This window comes from Choloepus didactylus, chromosome 2 (genome assembly GCF_015220235.1).
Source record: "Choloepus didactylus isolate mChoDid1 chromosome 2, mChoDid1.pri, whole genome shotgun sequence".
Lineage (NCBI taxonomy): Eukaryota > Metazoa > Chordata > Mammalia > Pilosa > Megalonychidae > Choloepus > Choloepus didactylus.
In genome coordinates this window covers 92916883-92939823 of record NC_051308.1, presented here as the reverse complement: position 1 = coordinate 92939823, position 22941 = coordinate 92916883, and the positions used below count along the sequence as shown (strand labels likewise).

General features: G+C 38.0%; 1 protein-coding gene and 1 pseudogene across 1 annotated transcript in view; both read left to right on the top strand.

The window, feature by feature from the left end:
• The window catches only part of LOC119512293 (testis-specific gene 10 protein-like), a 52865-nt gene extending 37327 nt beyond the window's left edge, over window positions 1-15538 (top strand). The window contains exon 2 of the mRNA XM_037806880.1: window positions 15356-15538. Coding sequence (XP_037662808.1) covers window positions 15356-15538 — 183 coding nt within the window. The remainder of the gene's footprint in view (window positions 1-15355) is intronic.
• On the top strand, window positions 15472-18568 carry LOC119516638 (annotated as a pseudogene).
• Window positions 18569-22941: the final 4373 nt, after the last annotated feature.

Genomic DNA, 22941 nt, shown 5'->3' with positions numbered 1-22941 from the left:
GACTTACAAATAAGTCTGTGACATGGCAACTGTTTGGGAGCCAGTATTTCTAAAAGAACTAAGTTTCCAGGCTAATTGCTTCAGTTCAGCAGGAATAGAGAATTTTCATGCAGTCATTTCCCACATCCCTTTGGGATTATATTATATAAACAGATAATGACATACTCACCAGATAGTGGTCCACTGAATGGTGGGAATGTTGTTCTCTTATTTGTAAATCTTTCACAAGGAATAAGCAATTCTTTTATCTTCTGACATAAATTTGAATGCCATAGAAATTAAGTCTATTTGGTAATTGGGTACATTTTAACTAGATTCCTGATTTTGAGATGCTTCTTCATGCCTCTTAAAGTAAATTAATATCTAACAGGAGTTGGGGTGGATAGCTATTTGCCCCAAATATGATTTGAAAGGGAGTAAGTTTATAATTGACACCCCCCCCCAAAAAAATTTACAAAAATTTACCATTTGGGAATGATTAAAAGAGGAATTCCATTCATATTTACATGTCATATAGGGAAAAAGTCATCTGAATGTGAATGATGATGTCTCACCTAAATGAATGATTTCATTCCACCAAGTACCTCATCGATTTACATCAATTTAATGCTTCTCTTCTGTTGAGCTGAATCTCTTGCTAACATTTTATTGCCAACATTTTAGGCAGATTCCCTTTTTGTGTGTGATCAATCATTCTTTTAGCTTAAATATCTCAGGAAAGTCTTTTTATGTCTCATCAGGGTGGAACTATCTAAAGAAAGTGAAACACATTCAAGCCCTTAGACTGCTTCAGGGTTTCACACCTGAAGGGATATATCATATCCTAGAGCAGAATTAGAGGTTTCTACTAACATTGTGGAAAATCAAGGACCCTTAACACTGCAGAGTCTTCCTTTCTACATTTTCATGAAAAATAACAACAAAAAAATCAACCACTGCCTTCCCAGTTGAACACAAGCACCATTCCAACAATTTCAGTATGCCATTTTTATATACAAACAGCCCCCAGGCAACAGCACATAATAGCATCATACCTCCTCCTCTCACCTCCCACTCCATTCTAAGGGATGAAACACCAAAGAAAGTGAACAAGTGGATAAGCCAATTTAAGAAATTGTGGGTGATACTTGAAACATATCACACATACTTGGGGATGCAAAAGTTTCCAAACTCTCAGATCCCAAAACTGTGAAAATTTTTGGTTCTTATCTGAAAAACCACAGCAATGAGGATCTGTACTAGTCAGTCTGTACTTAATCATAGAATACCTGATTTTGTTAGTTCTCCTTCCTTTATGTATGTTCACAATTTCTCAGTCTTTAAGAGACAGGAAGACCTTACTTTGCAAATTAGATGAGTTTCACAAAGATTTTTTCGTAAATTAGATTTTTATAAATAAAAACAATTGAAATAAATCATTAGCCTTTACAGGTTAAAGGAATCTCACAATGATTTAATCAAGCACTAGTGTATTAGTAGGGATTCTCTAAGGAAGCAGAAATGAGAAGAAATACATATATACACGTATATATATGTAATGGAAATATTATGTGATTTTTAATAGGAATTGGCTTACATGATTATAGGAATGAGCAAGTCCAAATTCTGTAGAGGAGACTGTAGCTGGGAACTCTGATTAAGATTTTCTATAAATTCCTCAGAAGAAGCTGACTGACTGAAGTAGAGATGGAAATTCTTCCTTCTGACTCCTGAAATCATCACTACTTCTTTTAAAGCCTTCAGTTAATGGAATGAGACACTTTTCTCATTGTTGAAAGCAATATCCTCAGTTGATTGTAGATGTAATCAGCCATAGAAGCAATCAACTTACTGATGATTTAAGTCAATGAAATAACACCAGTAACAATCAGGCCACTGCTTGCTTAACCAAACAACCTGACACCATAACCTAGCCAAGCTGACACATGAACTTAACCATCACAGTCCACTCCTTGCCAACTTGCAGCCATGCAAATCTTCTTAAACCATACTCAATCTCTAAATAAAAACAATAACAATCACATTTTTTATCTAACAGTACTCAACTGTCCTGTGTACAACTGGAAAGACACTAACTCTACCCAGAATAGGATACAAGTTCTTGTGTAATGTTCATTCTCAAACTTGACATCCCGTAACTTAAATACTATGACATGAAGCCAATACAATTTATGCCACATGATAAGGGTCAAGATAATGAAGAAAACAAAGATATTTGTTTTATGTATATATACAACATACTCATAACAAAACAAGGAAGAAATACTTGCAACCATTACAATCCTCGTATCTGTAAATGGGTCAGGGCTCATAGCATGTGTATATCACTACCTCTTCCACTACCTGTTCCATATTCCTTTACCCTCAGCAAGCATCTCAGCTGGTCATGGCTCATTGCCTTGTGGGGTGACCCAAATGTTCATTTGTGAGGTTTCTGGGTCATTTGTAGTCCTGCCTGGATTGGGTTGTTGCAGTTCCCCAGTGACTTTAATCACAGGGCAAGGGAGTACTAACAGACACCCTGGGGGATCTCCTGTATTCCAGGCAAACTCTTCTTCACCTGCATTGTGTAGTTATAGTCCTATTTCCCATTGATTGTCAGGATCAATCATCCTAGCCAGTACAGAAATCCCTTTCTTTGCCTGTTGATTCAGAGGCATGAGGAGCCCAAAGTGTGTGGGTGGCAATTTTTATTTCCAGTTCAATGGAACCATCATTTTATCTCCTGGTGGAAGCACTCCTCCTTCTGTAACTAAGACCTGTAGACAGGAGCTTAAGGTTGCAGGGACAGGAAGCAAAAATTTTCCTAGAGGATCTCTAGGGATAGTAGTGAATGGTGTCACTCCCATTTCCATCCCTTGAATCCTGGCTATAGGAGAAAAAGCACCAAAGAGTGAAGGCTGATTCAGGGTATACACAATCTCCTGGAAAATATTGCCCCAGCTCTGCAAGGTGTTGCCACCCAGTTGATGCTATAATTGAATCGTCAAAAGGCCATTCCACTGTTCTATCAATCCACCTGCCTCATGATGACAGCAAACAGGGAAAGACCAGTGAATTCCATAAGCATGTGCCCTTTCCCACACTTCATTTGCTGCAAAGTTGTTTCTTTGATCAGAGGCAATACTGCGTGGAATACCATGACAGTGGATAAGGCACTCTGTAAGTTCATGGATGGTAGTTTTGAAGAAGCACTGCTAGCACAAAAGGCAAAGCCATATTTGGAGTATGTGTCTATTCCAGTTAGAAAAAAATGCTGCCCCTTCCATGATGGAAGTGGTCCAATATAATCAATCTGCCACCAGATAGCAGGCTGATCACCTCAGGGAAGGATGCTATATCTAAGACTGAGGATTGGTCTCTGCTGCTGGCAAATTGGGGACTCAGCTGTGGCAGTAGCCAGGTTGGCCTTGGTGAGTGGAAGTCCATCTTGCTGAGCCCATGCATAACCTCTGTCCCTACCACCATGGCCACTTTGTTCATGAGCGCACTGAGCAATGACAGGAGTGGCTGAGGAAAGAGGCTGACTGGAATCCATAGAACAGGTCATCTTACCCACCTGATTATTAAAATATTCCGCTGCTGAAGGTGAACATTCACATGAGGCACGAACATCTTCACGCTTTTTTGCCCACTCAGAAAGGCCTTTCTGCATACATCTCCCCCAGACTTCTTTGTCACCAATTTTTCAATTATATTCTCTCCAAGTCCCTGACCATCCAGCCAAACTATTGGCAACAGCCCACGAATCAGTATACAGGAGTACTTCTGACCACTTCTCCTTTCAAGTGCACTGCTCAAAGTTCTGCCCACTGGGAGGATTTCCCTTCATCACTGTCCTTCAGTGATGTCTCAGAGAGGGAATGTAGTGCTGCAGCTGTCCACTTTTGGGTGGTATCTGTGTATTGTGCAGAAGGTCTGTAATCCAGTCCCCAGTCAACTAATAGTAAGGAATTTCCCAAGAGGCCATAGCTGTGGGCTGGGAACAAGAAGATGATGTGGCAGGAGTGGGGGGCATGGGAATTTGGGCCACTTCCTCTTCTAACTTACTTGTGCCTTCAAGACCTGCTCAAGCCCTATCTCATACATACCACATCCATTTTATGATAGAGTGTTTCTGTGCATGCCCAGCTTTGCAGCTCAGAGAGTCAAACAACACACAGTTCATGATGAGCAACTCAGCATTCGTGGTAACTTGATGGCCCATAGTTAAGCATTTGGTCTCTACTATGGGCCAATAGCAGGCCAAAAGCTGTTTCTCAAAAGGAGGATAGCTGTCTGCGGAGGATGGCAGGGATTTTCTCCAAAATTCCAATGGTCTGTGCTATGATCTTCCTATAGCATCCTGCCAAAGGCTCCAGACAGCATCTCTATCTTCCAATGACACTTCCAGCACCATTGCATCAGGTGGATCATATGGTCCAAGTGGCAGAGCAGCTTGCACAGCAGCCTGGACCTGTTGCAGAGCCTCCTTTTCTTCTGTCCCCACTCAAAACTAGCAGCTTTTTGGGGTCACTCACTAAATGGACTGGAATAGCTCACCCTTATGAAAAATTGTTGTATCCAAAATCCAAAGTACTCAACTAGGCATTGTGTCTCTTTTTTGCTTGTAGGGGGGCCAGATGCAATAGCTTTTTTTTCACCTTAGAAGTAATATATTGACTGCCTCACAGCACTGGACACCTAGAAATTTCACTGAAGTAGGAGGACCTTGTATTTTTGTAGGATGTCTCTCTCTCCCTCTGACATGCAAATGCCTTACCAATAAGTCTAGAGTATTTGCTACTTCTTGCTAACTAGGTCCAATCAACATTACAGCATTAATAAAATGGATCAGTGTGATGTCTTATGGGTGAGAGAGATGACCAAAGTCCCTATGGACAAGCTTATGACATAGGGCTGGAGAGTTGATATACCCCTGAGGTAGGATAGTGAAGGTATACTTCTGACCCTGCTGCCTGAAAGCAAACTGTTTCTGGTAATTTTTACTCACAGCAATTGTGAAAAAAAAAGATTTTCCAAATCAGTAGCTGCATACCAGCTACCAGGAAACGGATTGATTTGCTCAAGCAACGATACTACATTTGGAATAGCAACTGCAATTGGAGTCACAACCTGGTTAAGTTTATGATAATCCTCTATCATCCTCCAAGATCCATTTGTTTTCTGCACAGGCCATATAGGAGAGTTGAATGGGGATTTTGTGGAATCACCATCGCTGCATCCTTGAAGTCCTTGATGGTGGCACTAATCTCTGCAAACTCTTCAAGAATGCAGTATTGATTTTGATTTACTATTTTGCTAGGTAAAGGCAGTTCTAGTGGCTTCTACTTGGACTTTGCTACCATAAGCCCTCTCTCTACAAATCAAGGATTTGATATGTGTGGGGATTCTGCCAGTTGCTGAGTATGTCTATTCCAACTATGCATTGAAGATCTGGGAAAATAACAAATTGGGCCGGGGAAACACTGGACCCACTGTGAGATGAACTTCAGCTAAAACTCCATTGATCACTTGACCTTCACAAACCCTAAATCTAATTGGTGGACCACAGTGACATTTTAGGTCTCCTGGAATTAACACCACTTTTGAGAATGTGTCTAATAAGCCCCCAAATATCTAGTCATTTCCTTTTCCCCAATGCAACCTAGTAAAATGTTGTAGGTCTCTTTGGGGAAGGCTGGAAGGAAAAATTAACAATATAAGTTTTTGGCAGTGTAGCAGGGTCCTTCCTTAAGAGGACCTAGACTTCCCTTCATTCAATGGGCTCTGGGTCTGTTAACTCTCTCAAGTCTGGGAATTGATTAAGGAGAAGTGACTCTCTGTTTTTATAATTTAAGTTAGACTTTTGTTCACTTGACCTAGAACCTTTCAGCTTGTACATATCAGGTAAGAATTTAGTAGCCTGCCCATCTATTTTACTTCTATGTATCTGATGATCTGCTAGCCAACGCCATAAGTCGGTGCAAGTGTTAGAGACCAGACTGAATTTGCGAAGAGCACTAGCTGGTGCCACTGCAAGACCAAAAAACATGACAAGCACTGAAGTAAACATAGATTTGTTAGGATTTACGAACAGGAGAGAGTCTCTGGTGATGGCAGTCTGGAGGGTTAGTGTGCCGCAGAGAGGCAGGAGTACAAGGAGCAATATGTATATGATTTTAGAATAAAGACATTCCATATAGAATGAAGACATCGGGCCTCTAGTATAATCCTTAAAGGGACTTAAGACTTGATGTTTTACCAAGATTAATGTTTAAGACTAAGATACAATCAGTGCCATCCAGCTCCCATCCATTTACATCTGTGATTACGTTCTTTTACCTCCAGGGAGATTGTTTTCTTTCTTGACCTTTGTCCTGGTCACACAGGCTGTTACGTGCTTGGAGCTTCATTCCTGCTTAGGAAGGAGCCTGGGCCCTGGGCTGCCACAGCAAGTAACACTATTTTGATTATTGCTTGGAGTCTGCTGTCCATTATAATAGCAACACCCACTTTGTCTTTGTTGATAAATTGCTGTCACTTGGCTTCTGCCAACCCTGGATCCAACCATCCCCATTGTTTTTAAAGTTTCAAGTTCAGTGACAGCAGTTCCCACTGTAATATCTGACCTACGGAGAAGAACAATCACACAGCTCTTCAAGGATGATGGAGTTAGTCTGACAAATGTATTCCTTACAGTCCTGGTGAAAGGTGTCCTCTGGACATTCCTGGAGTGAATAAATCCACTCTAACATTCCAATCTCTCTAAGCCTTTGGATCTCCTCATCTACATTATACCAGTGAAGTTCTGGCATTTTTATCTCAGGCAATGTAGGCCACCTTTTGTCCATGTTTCAGCCAACCACCAGAATAAACATTTAGAGCACTTTCTAACCCTTCAGCTTCAACAATGAATTCAGAATCTCTGCTTAGTGGGCCCATATCAATAAATTCAGCCTGATCCAACTTTATGTTCTTTCCATCATTATCCCACACCCCTAATATCCATTCCCACACATATTCTCCTGATTTTTTTCTATATGAATTGGAAAAATCATGCAGTTCTTTTTGTAGTATAGCACACCTCTTCATGGGTCACACTTTGTACCTCACCTTTTAGATAAGTTGGGACTTCTGTCTAGTTATAGGTCAAAAGAAAAGATTGGGGAAGTAGGTCATGAGAATGATTAGAAGTTTCTTGCAAGCCAACTACCTTAAGGCATTCTATTCGTCTGGTAAAACAGGAAACCTCTTCAGATGGAAGTGTGAAGACTGTTTCCTCAGGGGAGGTGGTTACAGGTTTATCAGGCATAGCAGGGTTAATCCTTCTAGGTGAAGGTTGAATGGCAGATTCCTCAGGGCAAGCTGGAGGTTGGGTGACTGTTTCCTCAGGGCAGACAGGAGGAGGGGTGGCTGATTCCTCCCAGGAGATTGGAGATTGGGTGGCTGATTTCTCAGGGCAGAACATTACAGGTTTATCTGTCAAAGACTCAGCAAAATCTAGGGTTTCATATCCCAACCTTTATTATTATCAACCCATATATCCCCTTTCCAATTTTCAGAATCCCATTCGTTTCCAATCAATGCCCTCACTTTAACAGCAGCCCATCTTCAAGGTTGGGAATTCAGTTTAATTCAGCCACTCACACAATGAGACTCTGGACCTGGTTTTCAGAAATCTCAGGTCTGTAGCTATAAAAAATAAGATTTTCTTTTAAGGCACACGTAGATAATTTCATGTCCTTCCTGGGGCACTTAAGTTAGGAATTTGAAGCCTAGAGCCCATGCTTTTCTTTTATAACTGTATCCAGCATATTTAGGAAAAACCAGCCAACATCATTAAACTTTTTAACTTCACAAAACTCTGTTAAGGTGTCAAAACAACTCTTACCCAGAGCCTTTCTTCTTATAAGCATTTGAGTAGCCATATCCAGTGGTAATATTTTCCCTTATCTCTACTGCCAACTTATGATATGGACTATCAGTGTGATCCTGATTGTTGGAAATAGAGTCATTAGTGACTTTGATTCTAATAAGATTAGAGAACCAATTCCAAAAACCCCGGAACCAATTCAGAAATCTCACCCTTAAGATTCCGTTTCTCAAGAACAACTCTAGTTAGGGTTCTCTAGGGAAAGAAAGCCAATTGAAGATGTTCTGGATGCCATTGGCCATTCTTCAGTGAAGGCATCCTCTTGTTGATGCCTTCATTTGGACACTTTTATGCCCTTAGAACTGTAAATTTGTAACCTAATAAATCCCCTTTATAAAAGCTGATCCATTTCTGGTGTTTTGCATAACAACAGCTTTAGCAAACTGAAACAGAAGGTACAAATTATGAGATTTTTTTTATAGGAATTGCCTCATGTGAGTAGGGATGGGCAAGTCCAAATTCCATAGGCAGGCCCCAAGCCAGGAATTCCAATGAAAGTTTTTGATGAATTCCCCAAGAGAAGCTGGTTGGCTGAAGTAGAAATGGAAATTCTTCTCTGACTGCTGAAATCGTTGCTTCTTCACCTTTTAAAGCCTTCAACTGATTGGATGAGACTTCTCTCATTGTTGAAGGCACTCTCCTAGTTGACTGTAGATATAATCAGCCATAGATGCAATCAACTTACTGATGATTTAAGTCCAAAAACTTTCCTCATATTAACAATCAGGCCAGTGCTTGCTTGATCAAACAACCAAATACCATAACCTGACCAAGCTGGCACATGAATTTAATCATCAATACCAGTAAGTATTTTGTTAGACATACTTTGTTCTTCATACTCAGCTATCTGAAAATATATTTACGTTTGTTCACTTGATTATTATCTGTTTCCCTCACCATAATGAAAGCTCAGTAATCTCCAGGACATTTCTGTCTTTTCCTCTGCTTTATCCTCTGCATCTAGAACATAATAGTTGCTCAAGAAATATATTCTGAATGAATGAAAATGTGCCAGCAACTAGTCAAATGTTTTTCTCTCTCTCTAGATAGCCACCTGAATGTCTCTCTGCCTGACGTAAAATCCAAAACTTCTTTTACTTGACTTGCTATAACATTGCTTTATGGAATTTGAACAGCATTTCACTAACAAATTGCCTCAAAGATATTCCCATGGCTACTATTAGCTTATATCATCAAATTTATTCCTTGGGGTACTCCTATTCTTCCCTTAATACAAATCTAGGACATGTACAAGAGGTGAGTTTAGTCCATCTGATGACTCTTCCTTAACAACTTGTTAAATTATTAAGTTAAAAGCAAGAGCCAATAGTTATTTGGACATAGGCTGGTTTGGATCTCTTATGTACCCCAGAAAAACCTATGTTCCTTTAATCCAGTCTTGTGGGGGCAGACCTATTGTGGATGGGAACTTTTCAGTAGGTTGTTTCCATGCAGATGTGACCCTGCCCATTCAAGGTGGGTCTTAATCTCCTTTGATGGAGTTCTCTATGAGAGGATAAAAGGCAGAGATATTTTGGAAAGAGTAGAGAGAAGCTAAGGGAAAAAGAAAATGCCCTGGGAGAAGCAAGAAGGACCCACAGGAGAAGCTAAGACAGAAGCCTAGAGACATTTGGGAGAAAACCACTGAAACAAGAAGCTAAACCCAGGAGAGAAGGATCAGAAGAGTCAGCCATGTGGCTTCCCATGTGACAGACGAACCCCAGATGCCATCAGCCTTTCTTCAGAGAAGATATCGTCCTGTTGATGCCTTGATTGGGACATTTTCATTGCTAGAACTGTGAATTTGTGAACTAATAAACCCCTATTGTAATAGACAATCCATTTCTGGTATATTGCATTCTGGCAGCTTTAGTAAACCGAAACATACCCCCAATTCAAAATATGAACATCAGCTTTTTGCTGTAGAATTATATCCCCAGATGCACTCAGCACTAAGCTCAAACACTAAGCTTGACATTCCAGAAAGCAGAGCCAAACAGGAATTTTCCATAGGTATGGTCAGCCTGGAATTGGAATTTGCAATTTCAACCCATATTTTCATTCTCTCTCTTACTATGTAAGGAATCATATAAGTGGGAAGAACTCTGCCAGATGATGGTTAACAGAACAATTGGTTCATATGTATCCAACCTGCTCATAAAAATCAATCTACCCACTTGTCATTAAACGTGTTTCCTGCCCCCAACCTTGCCCAGATTCTGGGTGCCTCTTCCTTTTCAGACTCAATCCCTGACGTTATTTTGACTTGATTTCACTCAGATGGAAATGGTATGAAGTATTTTCCAAACTTGCTTGATCATATGAATTACCTGTAATACTTATTTTAAAATGCAGCTACCAAAGTGCTTCCAGAATAATTATAGCTGTGTAAAGCAGTATCCTTAACCTCCTGGAAATCACACAAAGCAACAATAAAGACAACAGTAAAATACACAAAAAAATACACACACACACAAAGAAAAACAAACAAACAACAACATCTATTTTCAGTAAGACCAGGCAACAGATAAAATCTGCAGATTTCAAAACACATAAGAACAGCCAAAGGCAGCTGGGACTGGGCAAAAGTCATATGGGAGAAAGTAAAGAGAAGGAATTTGAAGGGTACTGAGAGGCCCTTATATTAAAGCTTAAAAAAATCCCAGGAAAAAAAAATTCACTTTTTGAAGGTGAGGGGCTTACTCTACAGTGCAAACGATATCACTTGTTTGTAAAAAGAGTGTGGGAAGTGGGGTGAGCAAAGCTTGTAGCAGAAGCCTTCCTGGACATGATATGATCCAGAGAAGTAGCAGTTGTGGGGCCACCCGAATAATCACACAGATAATTACACTCTGGAGAAACAGTATTTTTCTGTAACAACAGAGAAGAGGGTGCTTTTGGGTTATAAAACCTGGCAGGCTACCTTGACCCACCTTTCTTGCTGTGCAATAATCTCCTGCAGAAAGTTGGTCTATGGAATCTAACTCATTCATTGTTAAGCAATAAAAAAGGACCTGGCACAGCAATGATACAAATACACCAAAAGGAAAAATGTAAAAAAAAAGTACAAAGCTTACTAATGGATAAATCATACTGAGTAGAGGAAAAATAGCTATCAAGAAACTGATGAAAATTATAACCACATTTGTCACCATGAATTTAAAGAATCTTAATATAGTGCATTTTTTGGAGGAAACCCGCAAAGCAAACTTGCAAGACCTCTGGGAAAAGATGATAAGATAAGAAGATAAAATGTGAGCTGAAGGAAGTACAGGAAAAAAAGTAAATCTAACAGAGATATGAAGTTGAAATTGGAAGGAGCACAAGGGAGAAGATACAGAAAAAAAGCACAGTAGGAGTCAGAAGATAAAAATAAGAAAAATGAAATAGAGTATAAAAAGATTGGAGAGAAAATTACATAGAAAACTATTAAAGAGAGCCAACATTTGCATGATTGAAGGCCTTGAAGAAGAAAACCAAAATAATGTAACAACAAGTAGAGAAAACCAAAAAAAATTTCCTGAAATAAATGAGGAATGAATGTGCATATTGAATGGACACACTAAGTACCAGAGAAAGTTTACCCAAAAAGATGTATCCTAGATATCTAAGACAGAGCAGTCAGGCAAAAAGATTAAATCACTTATAAAAGGGAGAAAGGTCAGAATGGTCTCAAATTTCCCCATAGCAAAATTGAATTCCAGAAAACATTAGAGGCTTGATTGGATCCAGATTTCACTTCTTAGAGCTGTGGCTGGACATGCTAGTTCATCAATTACTTAGTTCATCAAACATCTAGAAATCATTCAATAAATATTTGCATATGTGGACAACAGAAGTAATATCTAACCAAATGTCTTAGTTTGCCCATCTGCTATGACAAAAACTACACAATGGGTTGGTGTTTCAGTTTGCTAAAGCTGCCAGAATGCAATGTACCAGAAATGGGTTGGATTTTACAAAGGAGTTTTATTAGCTTACAATTTTACAGTTCTAAGGCCATGAAAATACCCCAATTAAGGCATCAACAAGACTGGTACCTTTTCTGAAGAAAGGCTGTTGGCATCTGGGGTTCCTCTGTCAGATAGCAAGGGACATGGCCAGCATCTGCTGGTCCTTCACTCCCAGGTTCCATTGCTTTCCCAAGTCATGGCATATATCACTTTTTGTCCAGGCAAAACTCCTCTCTTATTTACTTAGTCTCTTTTATCCACATGCCCACTCCCATTCCCCTTAACTCCTACCATATACAATCATATTATGTTCAATGATATTTTTGTGCAAAATGTGCAGTGTTTTTAAGTAACTCATACTGTGTCACATATCTTATTCTCCTTTCCTTTTTTTTAAAACTAAACACTGTGCTATCATGATCTATCCATATTGCTGTGTGTGCATCTAATCCACTGGCTGTAATTACTTATTCTATTTAATGGTATACATCCATCACATTTTACCTATCCATTCTCCCAGTGATAAACACCCAGGTTATACAATTTCCCCCTACTAAACACATACTCAAAAAAGTGCTTAATGGACTGGAAAACTAAATATTGTTAAGACGTCAATTCTAGCCAAAGCAATTTACAGACAAAATGCAATCCCAATCAAAATTCCAAAAGCCTTCTTTTCAGAACTGGAAAAGATGATCATAAAATTTGTATGGAAGGGTAAGAGGCCCTGAAGAGCCAAAACTATCCTGCAAAAGAAGAATGAAGAGGGAGAACACAGATGTCCTTATTTTAAAACATATTACAAAGCCATAGTAATCAAAACAGCATGGTACTAGCACAAGGGCAGACATAAAGACCGGCGGAATAGAATTTGGAGTTCAGAAATAAGCCCTCACATCTGTGGCCAACTGCTTTTTTTATTAAATTCAGTTTTATTGAGATATATTGACATACCATACAATCATCTATGGTGTACAATCAACTGTTTATAGTACCATCACCCCAGTCTATTTTTGAACATTTTCCTTACACCAGAAAGAATAAGAATAAAAAATTAAAGTAGAAAAGAATGCCCATATCATCCCCCCATCCCACCCTATTTTTCATTTAGTTTTTGTCCCCATTTTTCTACTCATCCATCCATACACTGGATAAAGGGAGTGCCACCCACGAGGTTTTCACAATCACACTGTCACCCCTTGTAAGCTACATTATTATACAATTGTCTTCAGGAGTCAAGGCTACTGGGCTGGAGTTGGATAGTTTCAGGTATTTACTTCTAGCTATTCTAATACATTAAAACCTAAAAAGGTTATCTATATAGTGTGTAAGAATATCCACCAGAGTGACCTCTCGACTCCATTTGTAATCTCTCAGCCACTGAAACTTTATTTCATTTCATTTCACATTCCCCTTTTGGTCAAGAAGATGTTCTCAAACCCACGATGCCAGGTCAAGATTTATCCCTAGGAGTCATATCCTGCATTGCCAGGGAAATTTACACCTTGGGAGTCAGGTCCCATGGAGGGGGGAAGGGCACTGAATTCACCTGCCAAGTTTGTGGCCAACTAATTTTTGACAAGGGTATCAAGTTCACTCAGTGGGGAAAGAATAGTCTCTTTAACAAATGGAAAACTGGATATCAATATGCAAATGAGTTAAGGTGAACCCCTACCTCACACCATATACAAAAATTAACTGAAAATGGATCAAAGAACTAAATATAAGAACCAGAACTATAAAACTCCTAAAAGAAAACATAGGGAATTATCTTCAGGACCTTGTAATAAGCAATGGTTTCTTAAACTTTATACCCAAAGCACAAGTAACAAAAGAAAAAAATCAATAAATGGAAAAATTAAGGCTCTTCAAAATTAAAAACTTTTGTGCATCAAAGGACTTTATCATGATCATGAAAAGATAACTACATTGCCAGAATATAGAATGAGTCTAAAGAATGGGGATTGGTTACTTAATATGCACAGAATGTTTAACTGGGCTGAACATAAATGTTTGGAAATGGATAGATGTGATGGCTGCACATTATTGTGAGACTAATTAACAGCGCTGAATGACGTGTGAATGTGGTGGAAAGGGGAAGTTCAGAGTCATGTATGTCACCAGAAGGAAAGTTGGAGGTTAAAACATGTGAATGCATAACACAGTGAATCTTGTGGTGGGCAATGTCTGTGAAAATCTGTACAAATATTAAGATGTTCTTTCACGAGCTAGAGAAAGTGTACAGCACTATACAAGGAGTTAATAATAGAGGGGTATATGTGAAAAAATGCACCTATTACAAAGCATGGACGATAGTTAACCGTAATATTTTAATATTCTCTCATCAACAGTAACAAAAGTACTACATCAATACTATAGGTCAATAATGGGGGATAAGGGATATGGAGAGGTTGGGGTTTTTTATTTTTATTTATTTTCTGGAGTAATAAAAATGTTCTAAAATTGATCATGAGGATGTATGCACAACTATGTGATGTTATGGTGAGCTAGTGATTGTATACTTCGGATGGGTTGTATGGTGTGTGAATATATCTCAATAAAATTGCATTAAAAAAAGATGACCTACAGAATGGGAGAAAATATTTGGAAAGCACATATCCAATAAGGTTTTAATAGCCAGAATATATAAAGAAATCCTTCAACTTAACAACAAAAAGACAAACAACCCAATTTTAAAATGAGAAAAAGACTTGAATAGACATTTTCCAAAGATACACAAATGGCCAAAAAGCACGTGAAAAGATGCTCAGCATCATTAGCCATTACGGAAATTCAGATCAAACTCACAATGAAATACCATTTCATACCCATTAGAATGGCTACTATTAAAAAAATAGAAAATAACAAGGGTTGAGGATGTGAAGAATAGGAACCCTCATTCATTGTTGGTGGGAATATAAAATGGTGCAGCTGCTGTGGAAGACAGTTTGGTGGTTCCTCAGAAAGTTCACTATAGAATTACCATATGATCTGACAATACCTCTTTTAGGTATATACCCAAAAGAATTAAAGTTGGGACTTGAACAGATATTTTCACACTGATGTTCATAGAAGCATTATTCACAATGGCCAAAAGATGGAGTCAACCCCAGTGTACATCAACAGATGAATAGATAAATAAAATGTGGTACATACAAATAATGGAATATTATTTAGCTGTAAAGAGGAATGAAGTTCTTATGTTTGCAACAACCTGAAAGAACCTTGAAGACATCATGTTGAGTGAAATAAGACAGACAAAAAAGCATAATTATTGTATGATTTTACTGATATGAAATAATTAGAATAAACTAGAACATCATGAATGTGATTAATCACACTGAATGGAATGCTTGGGAGTGGTTTAGATGGGAAAATTTATGTTATACATATTTTTCTACAATTAAAAAAGAAAACAAAAGAAAGAGCAACTAAGGATACAATGACAATTAAATGCAATATGTGATCCTGGACGGGATCCAACAAGGGTGGAGAAAAGGCTCAAAAGGACATTATTGAGAAAGGAGTCGGAGACACAACAAACATGGCGGCGGCTGTAACGGTGACGAAGACTGCGGCGGTGGCGACGGCTGCGGCGTTGAACAAGGCGGTGGGGGGTACTCGGTGCAGCTGTCAGGAGACCTTTGTATGGCTTTTCAATTTTAGTTGAAATTCCCTCTATGGCCTTTTGGAGTCCTGTGGTGTGTCTCCAGAGTAAATTTCGATTACTCTACATTTCATCAATGTTGGCGTGGCAAGAAAAAGGAGGAGCTGATTTGGGTGAAAAGCTTTTTTTTCTAGGTATAACAAACTGTAAACTTTAAAAAGAAAAAAAAAGTGAAGATGGGTGAAAAGAAACCAGAGCCTTTGGACTTTGTGAAAGATTTTCAGGAATATCTGACTCAGCAGACCCATCATGTGAACATGATTTCTGGATAAGTTAGTGGGGACAAAGAAGCAGAGGGTCTTCAGGGAGTGCAGTGGCTCTTTTGGATATTGGACTTGCACCAATCGGCAGAATCACTCCTCTTCTGGAGAACAGTGAGGGAGACAGTGGAGCAAGAGACTTGAATTGTTCACACCAGCACTGCTACCTCCTCTGGAACAGATGGTGATCAAAATGGACTTGATCACCCATCTGTTGAAGTTTCCCTGGATGAAAACTCAGGAATGTTAGTAGACGGGTTTGAACGGACCTTTGATGGAAAGCTCAAATGTCGGTACTGCAACTATGCCAGCAAAGGGACAGCCCGGCTTATCGAACATATCAGAATCCACACAGGTGAGAAACCTCATAGATGTCACTTATGTCCATTTGCATCTGCTTATGAGCGTCATCTGGAAGCCCATATGCGTTCCCATACTGGAGAAAAACCATACAAATGTGAATTATGTTCCTTCCGCTGCAGTGATCGAAGTAACCTGTCCCATCATCGAAGACGCAAGCATAAAATGGTACCAATCAAAGGTACTAGGTCTTCTTTGAGCAGCAAGAAAATGTGGGAGGTTTTACAGAAGAAAACAAGCAATTTGGGGTATAGCAGACGAGCACTAATCAACTTGAGTCCACCTTCCATGGTGGTTCAGAAACCAGACTACCTTAATGATTTTACCCATGAAATCCCAAATATTCAGACGGACTCCTTTGAAAGTATGACGAAAACCACACCAACTGGTGGCCTACCAAGGGACCCCCAAGAACTCATGGTTGACAACCCTTTAAATCAGCTCTCAACTCTAGCGGGACAGTTGTCCAGTTTGCCACCTGAAAACCAAAACCCTGCATCCCCTGATATAGTTCCCTGCCCTGATGAAAAGCCTTTCATGATTCAGCAGCCCTCAGCCCAAGCAGTAGTTTCTGCTGTGTCAGCAAGTATTCCTCAGGGCTCCTCTCCCACAAGCCCCGAGCCTCGGCCATCACATGGTCAAAGGAACTACAGTCCAGTGGCAGGTCCGAGCAGTGAACCAAGTGCCCACACAAGTACCCCCAGCTTAGGAAATAGCCAGCCGAGCACTCCAGCCCCCACCCTGCCAGTCCAGGATCCTCAGCTTCTGCACCACTGCCAGCACTGTGACATGTATTTTGCAGGCAATATTCTTTACACTATTCATATGGGATGTCATGGGTATGAAAATCCTTTTCAGTGTAATATATGTGGATGCAAATGTAAAAACAAGTATGATTTTGCCTGTCATTTTGCAAGAGGGCAACATAACCAACACTGATTTAAAACAATCACATTGTGCTCTATTTGGTTTTTTACCTTTTTGGGCTTTGTGGGTTGATTTTGTTAGTTTTGGTCTTCCCTATTAAGGTGTCTCCTAATTTAACATTTATACATTATATTTCTAGAAGGTAGGTTTGACAGTGGAAACAAAATATTCCCATTTTTTTCATAAAAATTTGGTCAGGACAATTTATGTGTTAGAACAGTTAGGCAGATTGGTGTCTCTATCTTTCATCTAGACATTTGAGAATTGGAGTTCGAGCATAATCTTATAGGTGTTCATTTAAATTTCCCACTTTTATGGCCCATAAAAACTTCACGACTTATCCTTACTTTTGAAATATCAGTATATTCTTGGGTAGTTCTGCCACATATCAAAATGATAGAATATTTCCTCTTACTATATTTGTTACAACTTATTTCATTGTTTAATAGGGGAATTGCTTTTAAATTTGTTCTTAATTAAAATACTGTTTAATTCACATGATTTAAGTTCAAGCATTAGTTTCATTTCAACTGATCATTAATGAAGCTAATTTCAATGTAGTGTATCTGTTTTCTATAAGGGAAAATGTAAAGCAATTTCTTTAATGAAAGTTACAAAAATATGAAGTGAAAGTTAGAAAAAGAAATGAAATCCAAGACTTTAAGGTGAAAATGTATCATCTCTTTCCTCTGTAACAGAAGAAATTGAAGTTTATTGTTTAAAATATCTGTTTATTCAATTTCTGGCTTGATCATATGTCAGCTTTCAATTGGATTATTTTTATTATACTTCTAGTTCATTAAAAACAAACAAAAAAAATGCAGGTAAATAAATGCAAAGGTAATGCCAGAGGATTATCTATGAAGATTCTTTTTTCCTTTTAACTTGAACTGTTCACTTAAATCCTTTATTCTGATGTGATAACGTTATTAGCATCACGGGAGATTGATAACCATTTGAGAACCTGTTATTCTTCTTACTCCTTTGATGACCAAAGAAGTACAGTGGGATTTTATCCATCTTCTTAGTCCTAGGAACTAAGACTAAGACTTTTCCTGCCTTCTATCTATTTCCTGTCGATAATTTCTGGGTACAAGAAATGTGGGAAAATGTGATGATGAATTTACATTTAAAAAAATGAGAGGATGGGTCCAAAATGGATTTTGGTCTCCTCTTCAGAATTGGCCATTTTGAATATTTTCTGTGAATTCAAATTGTGTAATGCTCATTTGCAGTTTTACCAATCTTCATGTATAGTTAAAGAAAACTATATGGAAACTGTGATTAAATTGTCAGCTTAGGAGGAAAAGATAAGAAGGTGTGAAAATGGATATAAAATGCATCTAAACGATATTTGTTTACAAAAATAAGACTTGCTAAATAAATCTAGAGTAATTCATTTTGAACAGGAGGCTTTTGTTTTTATATTGTGTAATAACTAGCCTACTCTGAAAAACAGATTTGTCAAACAATAAAATATATTGTTACTAAAAAAAAAAAAAAAAAAAAAAAAAGGACATTATTGAGATATATGAAAAAATTAGAATACAGACTATCACTTTACATCAGTGTTAAATTTCTTGAACTTAAAAACTACACTTAAGGTGGTTACATAAGTGAATATCCCTATTCTTAGGAAATGTACATGGCAGTATTAGTGTTCAAGGAGCATGTTTTATACAATCTATACTCAAATGTTCAGAAAATAGATGATAGGTAGATAGATGATAGGCAGGCAGATATAAAATGATACAGCAAGTGTGGCAAAATATTAAAATCGGTGAATTGGGAGAGAGTATGTTGGAGTTCTCTGCATGGGATTTGTATTATTTTTCCAACTGTTCTGTATGTTTGAAAGTATTTCAAAATAAACAGTTTAAAGAAGTGGAAAAAAAAAAAAAAAGCAAACTGCAGAAGTGATCAGAGACCAGACTACAAAGAACCTAATAAAGTGACTTTGGATTCTACCTCAGAGGCAATAGAAGACTTTGAATAGGTTTAAACTGGAATATTACTAGTTTAGCTAAAAGTTATGTCATATTCAATTATATAATTTTATAACTATAAATCTTACCCAGTGTGGCTGTGTGATTGTTAAAACCTTGTGGCTTACACTCCCTTTATCCAGTGTATGGCAGATGAGTAGAAAAATGGGGACAAAAATTAAATGAATAATAGGGGGGAGAAGGGGAATGAGATATTTGGGTTGTTTCATTTACTTTTATTTTTATTATGATTTTTTGGAGTAATGAAAATGTTCAAAAATTGATTGCAGTGATGAATGCACAATCATACGATGGTACTGTGAACAACTGATTGCACACTTTGGATGATTGTATGGTATGTGAATATATCTCAATAATACTGAATAAAAATTTTTTAGTTATGTCGTATTAATCTCACTGTAAATGTCATGATCATAAATCTGTTTGTGAATATTATTGATAGCACACATGAAATATAAATTAATGCATATTATTCCTAGTCATTTTTTCTTTCAACAGTATTTTTTGAGCATGTGCTATGTACCAGGCCCTGTACTAGCTACTGGGAGTATCAAAGGTTAGAGTTTGAAACACTTATTTAGCTCCCCCAAAATCATGCAGCTGCTGGGTTTAGAATGATTCAGCTTCTTGCTGAATCTCTAGACCAAGATAAGTTCCTGGTTACAGGATCTTGCAATATCCTGCAGTTATCCATCATAATACTCATTGCACTCACTATTAAATGTCTGCCTTCCCAATTAAAGCAGAAGCCATATGAAGACAAGAGACCATGTCTGATCCTCAGCTATGCTGCCTGGGACCAGCGCAAAGTAAATGCTTATTTCATACTTCTTGAGTGGATGTTGAGTGAATAGTAATGTCCATTGCACTAGGTGTAGTAATTTAGCCACAATAGTTTGGGTTCTGGAGACAGGAAGAAGGGAAGTTCACATCCAGACTCTGTCAATATAGAGCTGGTACTTAACTTTTCTGAGCCTCAACGTCTTCACCCGTAAAATAGAGATAATAATTTCCCACCTTACAGAATAGCTCTAAGGAATGAACAAGATGATGTCAACAAAGTGCCCAGCACAGGATGTGACACATCCTTTTGTTTTTCCAAGTATGAATGTAAAATATTCAAGGGCTGGTGTCATACCTTGTAATCATTTTGTATCCTATACTGTACCTGGTGTATAAATATACCAAATACATGGTAAGTATCCAATCAGTAGTTATTATGTTTAATATCAGTACCTTACTCTGGGACTGGGGTTTATAATTTCAGTCTCCATACTGTCCAAGCTAAGAGATACATAAGGCAAAGTTTTCTCATCACCAATTCTCAGCTGAGTGAGATTGTTCCTGGCTGCTCAGGAGGAAGCATGGGTGAGGCAATCCATTCAGAGTTGAGACAGCATCTATCTAGGTCAGATAATGCAAATTGGGACCCATAGATCCTGGGTGTGGTCAGAATTGCTAATTTCCACAGTTTTGACTCATTCATTGATTCATTCATCAAACATTTATATAAAACTATTGTATATGACTGTTGCCCCAGGTATCCTGGGCAGTTATCCTCCCTCTCTGGTGGTCATAGCCTCAGAAGAGGCTCCTGAAGAGCTGTTAAGATTGCAGAATCTTGAGTCCCACTCTTTGGAATTTCTGATAAAGATCTAGGGTGGTCCTGAGAAACTATGCTTTAAAAAAATCTCTTTTTGTAATTTCAATGCACTGTTCTCAGAGAACAAAAAATATTGAAGGCACTGTCCTTATTCACAAAGATGATTGTGAGATGAATAAACATAAATAATAAGGAAGACTGAATCAAGATTAGTCAGTTTTTTTGTTGGTTGGTTGGTTGGTTGGTTTTTGTTTCTGGGTAGTATAAATTTATTTGCCCATTTCAACCCCCCTGCAAAATACAGCCCGAGGCTTCATAGAGAGGGATCAAGAGATGTTGGTTTATTCACATTGCTATTGTTGGGATTAAGGTGTGTGCTGTTAACAAAAATATGTGGGCTGATAAAATGTATTTATGTACAAGCTGATATGTAATTAGAAGCCTACATGTAATGTAAACTTTACTTAGCTCTGGTGAATTCCAGGCCAGGAAAGATAAAATAAGATTATCTGAAGAGGTATAACATCCTAAGGCTATCCATCCTAAGGATCAGCTACTTCAGTGACATGTAAAAAGAAACCATTGATAAACGCCTTTCTACCAATATCCAGAAAATACTCTTATTGTCATTCACCTTGTGGACAGTCCCCTGGCTTCCATGGAAGTTGGGAATGGAGATGGAGTAGGGACCTGGACATCTCCATCTGCACAAACACAGGTTAACCATAAATCCTGAATAGAAATATACAGATCTGGGGCAGCAAGAAATGCACTGTGTAGAGAAAGGATATATATAAGAAAAAGGTCTTTCTCCTACTCAGTTTCAGGATGCAGAATAATGTGTATCCACTGTATTTTACAGAATCAGAAATTTAGTAGTTGCTATTTTGGCTCTAATCAATGAATATTATTGAGTGCCTGCTATGTATGGAAGTGTGTTTCTAAATATTCCAATAGAAATAAATACTGGTACTTTATTTTGACCCTAAGTTTACACAGAGCTAAATGCTTTACAAGCTATCTCAAAATTCCTGCTACTAGTGTCAGCTTTTAGTATAGAGGGTAATGTGACCTGTTACCCAATTGCCATTTATTATTTGTGATTTTTACATTTCTAGGTGTGAGTTTTTGAGGGTGTTTTGTACTACTACTATGTGGCAGATAGTTGACTCATAGGACAGATCATTAACACAAGACTTTCCAAGTGACTAAGTAGGCACATCAACCAAGGCCATGGATACAGACTCTGACAACCATCCTGTTTGAGCTTTAAATTTATCTTTTGGTAAAATTTTCTATGATCTCAAATATTTTCCCGTAAAAAAAACCATTACATGTATTAAACTGATGATGAATTAAAATATCAGGAAGAAACAGATAAGTAAAAATAACAGGTTTTGATTCGTGGCCTATTTTTATCCTTTTCTGGAATCTGAGTACCCAAAATTTGCAGAGCAATACAAGAAAAAAAATGAGACTGCAATTTTCAGTTTTGAAATTCTCTTCTTTCGAATTAATAGCCTTATTTTAAAAATATCACTTGAGAACCGGATGTCTCCTAAAATTAAGTTTCTCCTGGAATGTAAGGATTTATTATCAATTTTATGGGGCATGGTAATATCATTGTAGTTATGTTTTTTAAAACCCGCATCTCTTCTTTCTGTTTTTTTATTTGTATTTTTTTCTTCCTTTTTTTTTCTGTATTAAAACTCTCATCTTTTAGAGATACATATGGAAATATTTGCAGGTGAAATGATATGATGTCTTGGTTTTCCTTTAAAAATATTATGGCCAAACAACAAGAAAAAGAAAACAATGAAATACATATAAGTAACAAAAATGGCAACATGTTGACAATTATTTAAAGTGGGTGATGGCTACTGTGCTGGTTTGTATATAAATGTCCCCCAGAAAAAGCCATATTCTTTAATGGAATCTTTTGGGGCAGACGTATTAGTGTTGATTAGGTTGGAATCTTTTGATTAAATGTTTCCATGGAGATGTGACTCAAGCAACTCTGGGCAAAACATCTGATTAAATTATTTCCATGGAGATATGGACCCTGCTCATTCAGGGAGGGTCTTAATTTAATCACTGGAGTCCTATAAAAGAGCTCACAAACACAAGGAGCTCAGAGCAGCTGAGAAGGACATTTTAGAGAGAAGCTAAGAGCTGACACTGATGTTGACACTTAGAGATGCTTGGAGAAGGCCATCTGAAATGTAACCCAGGAGCAAAAGAACAACAGAC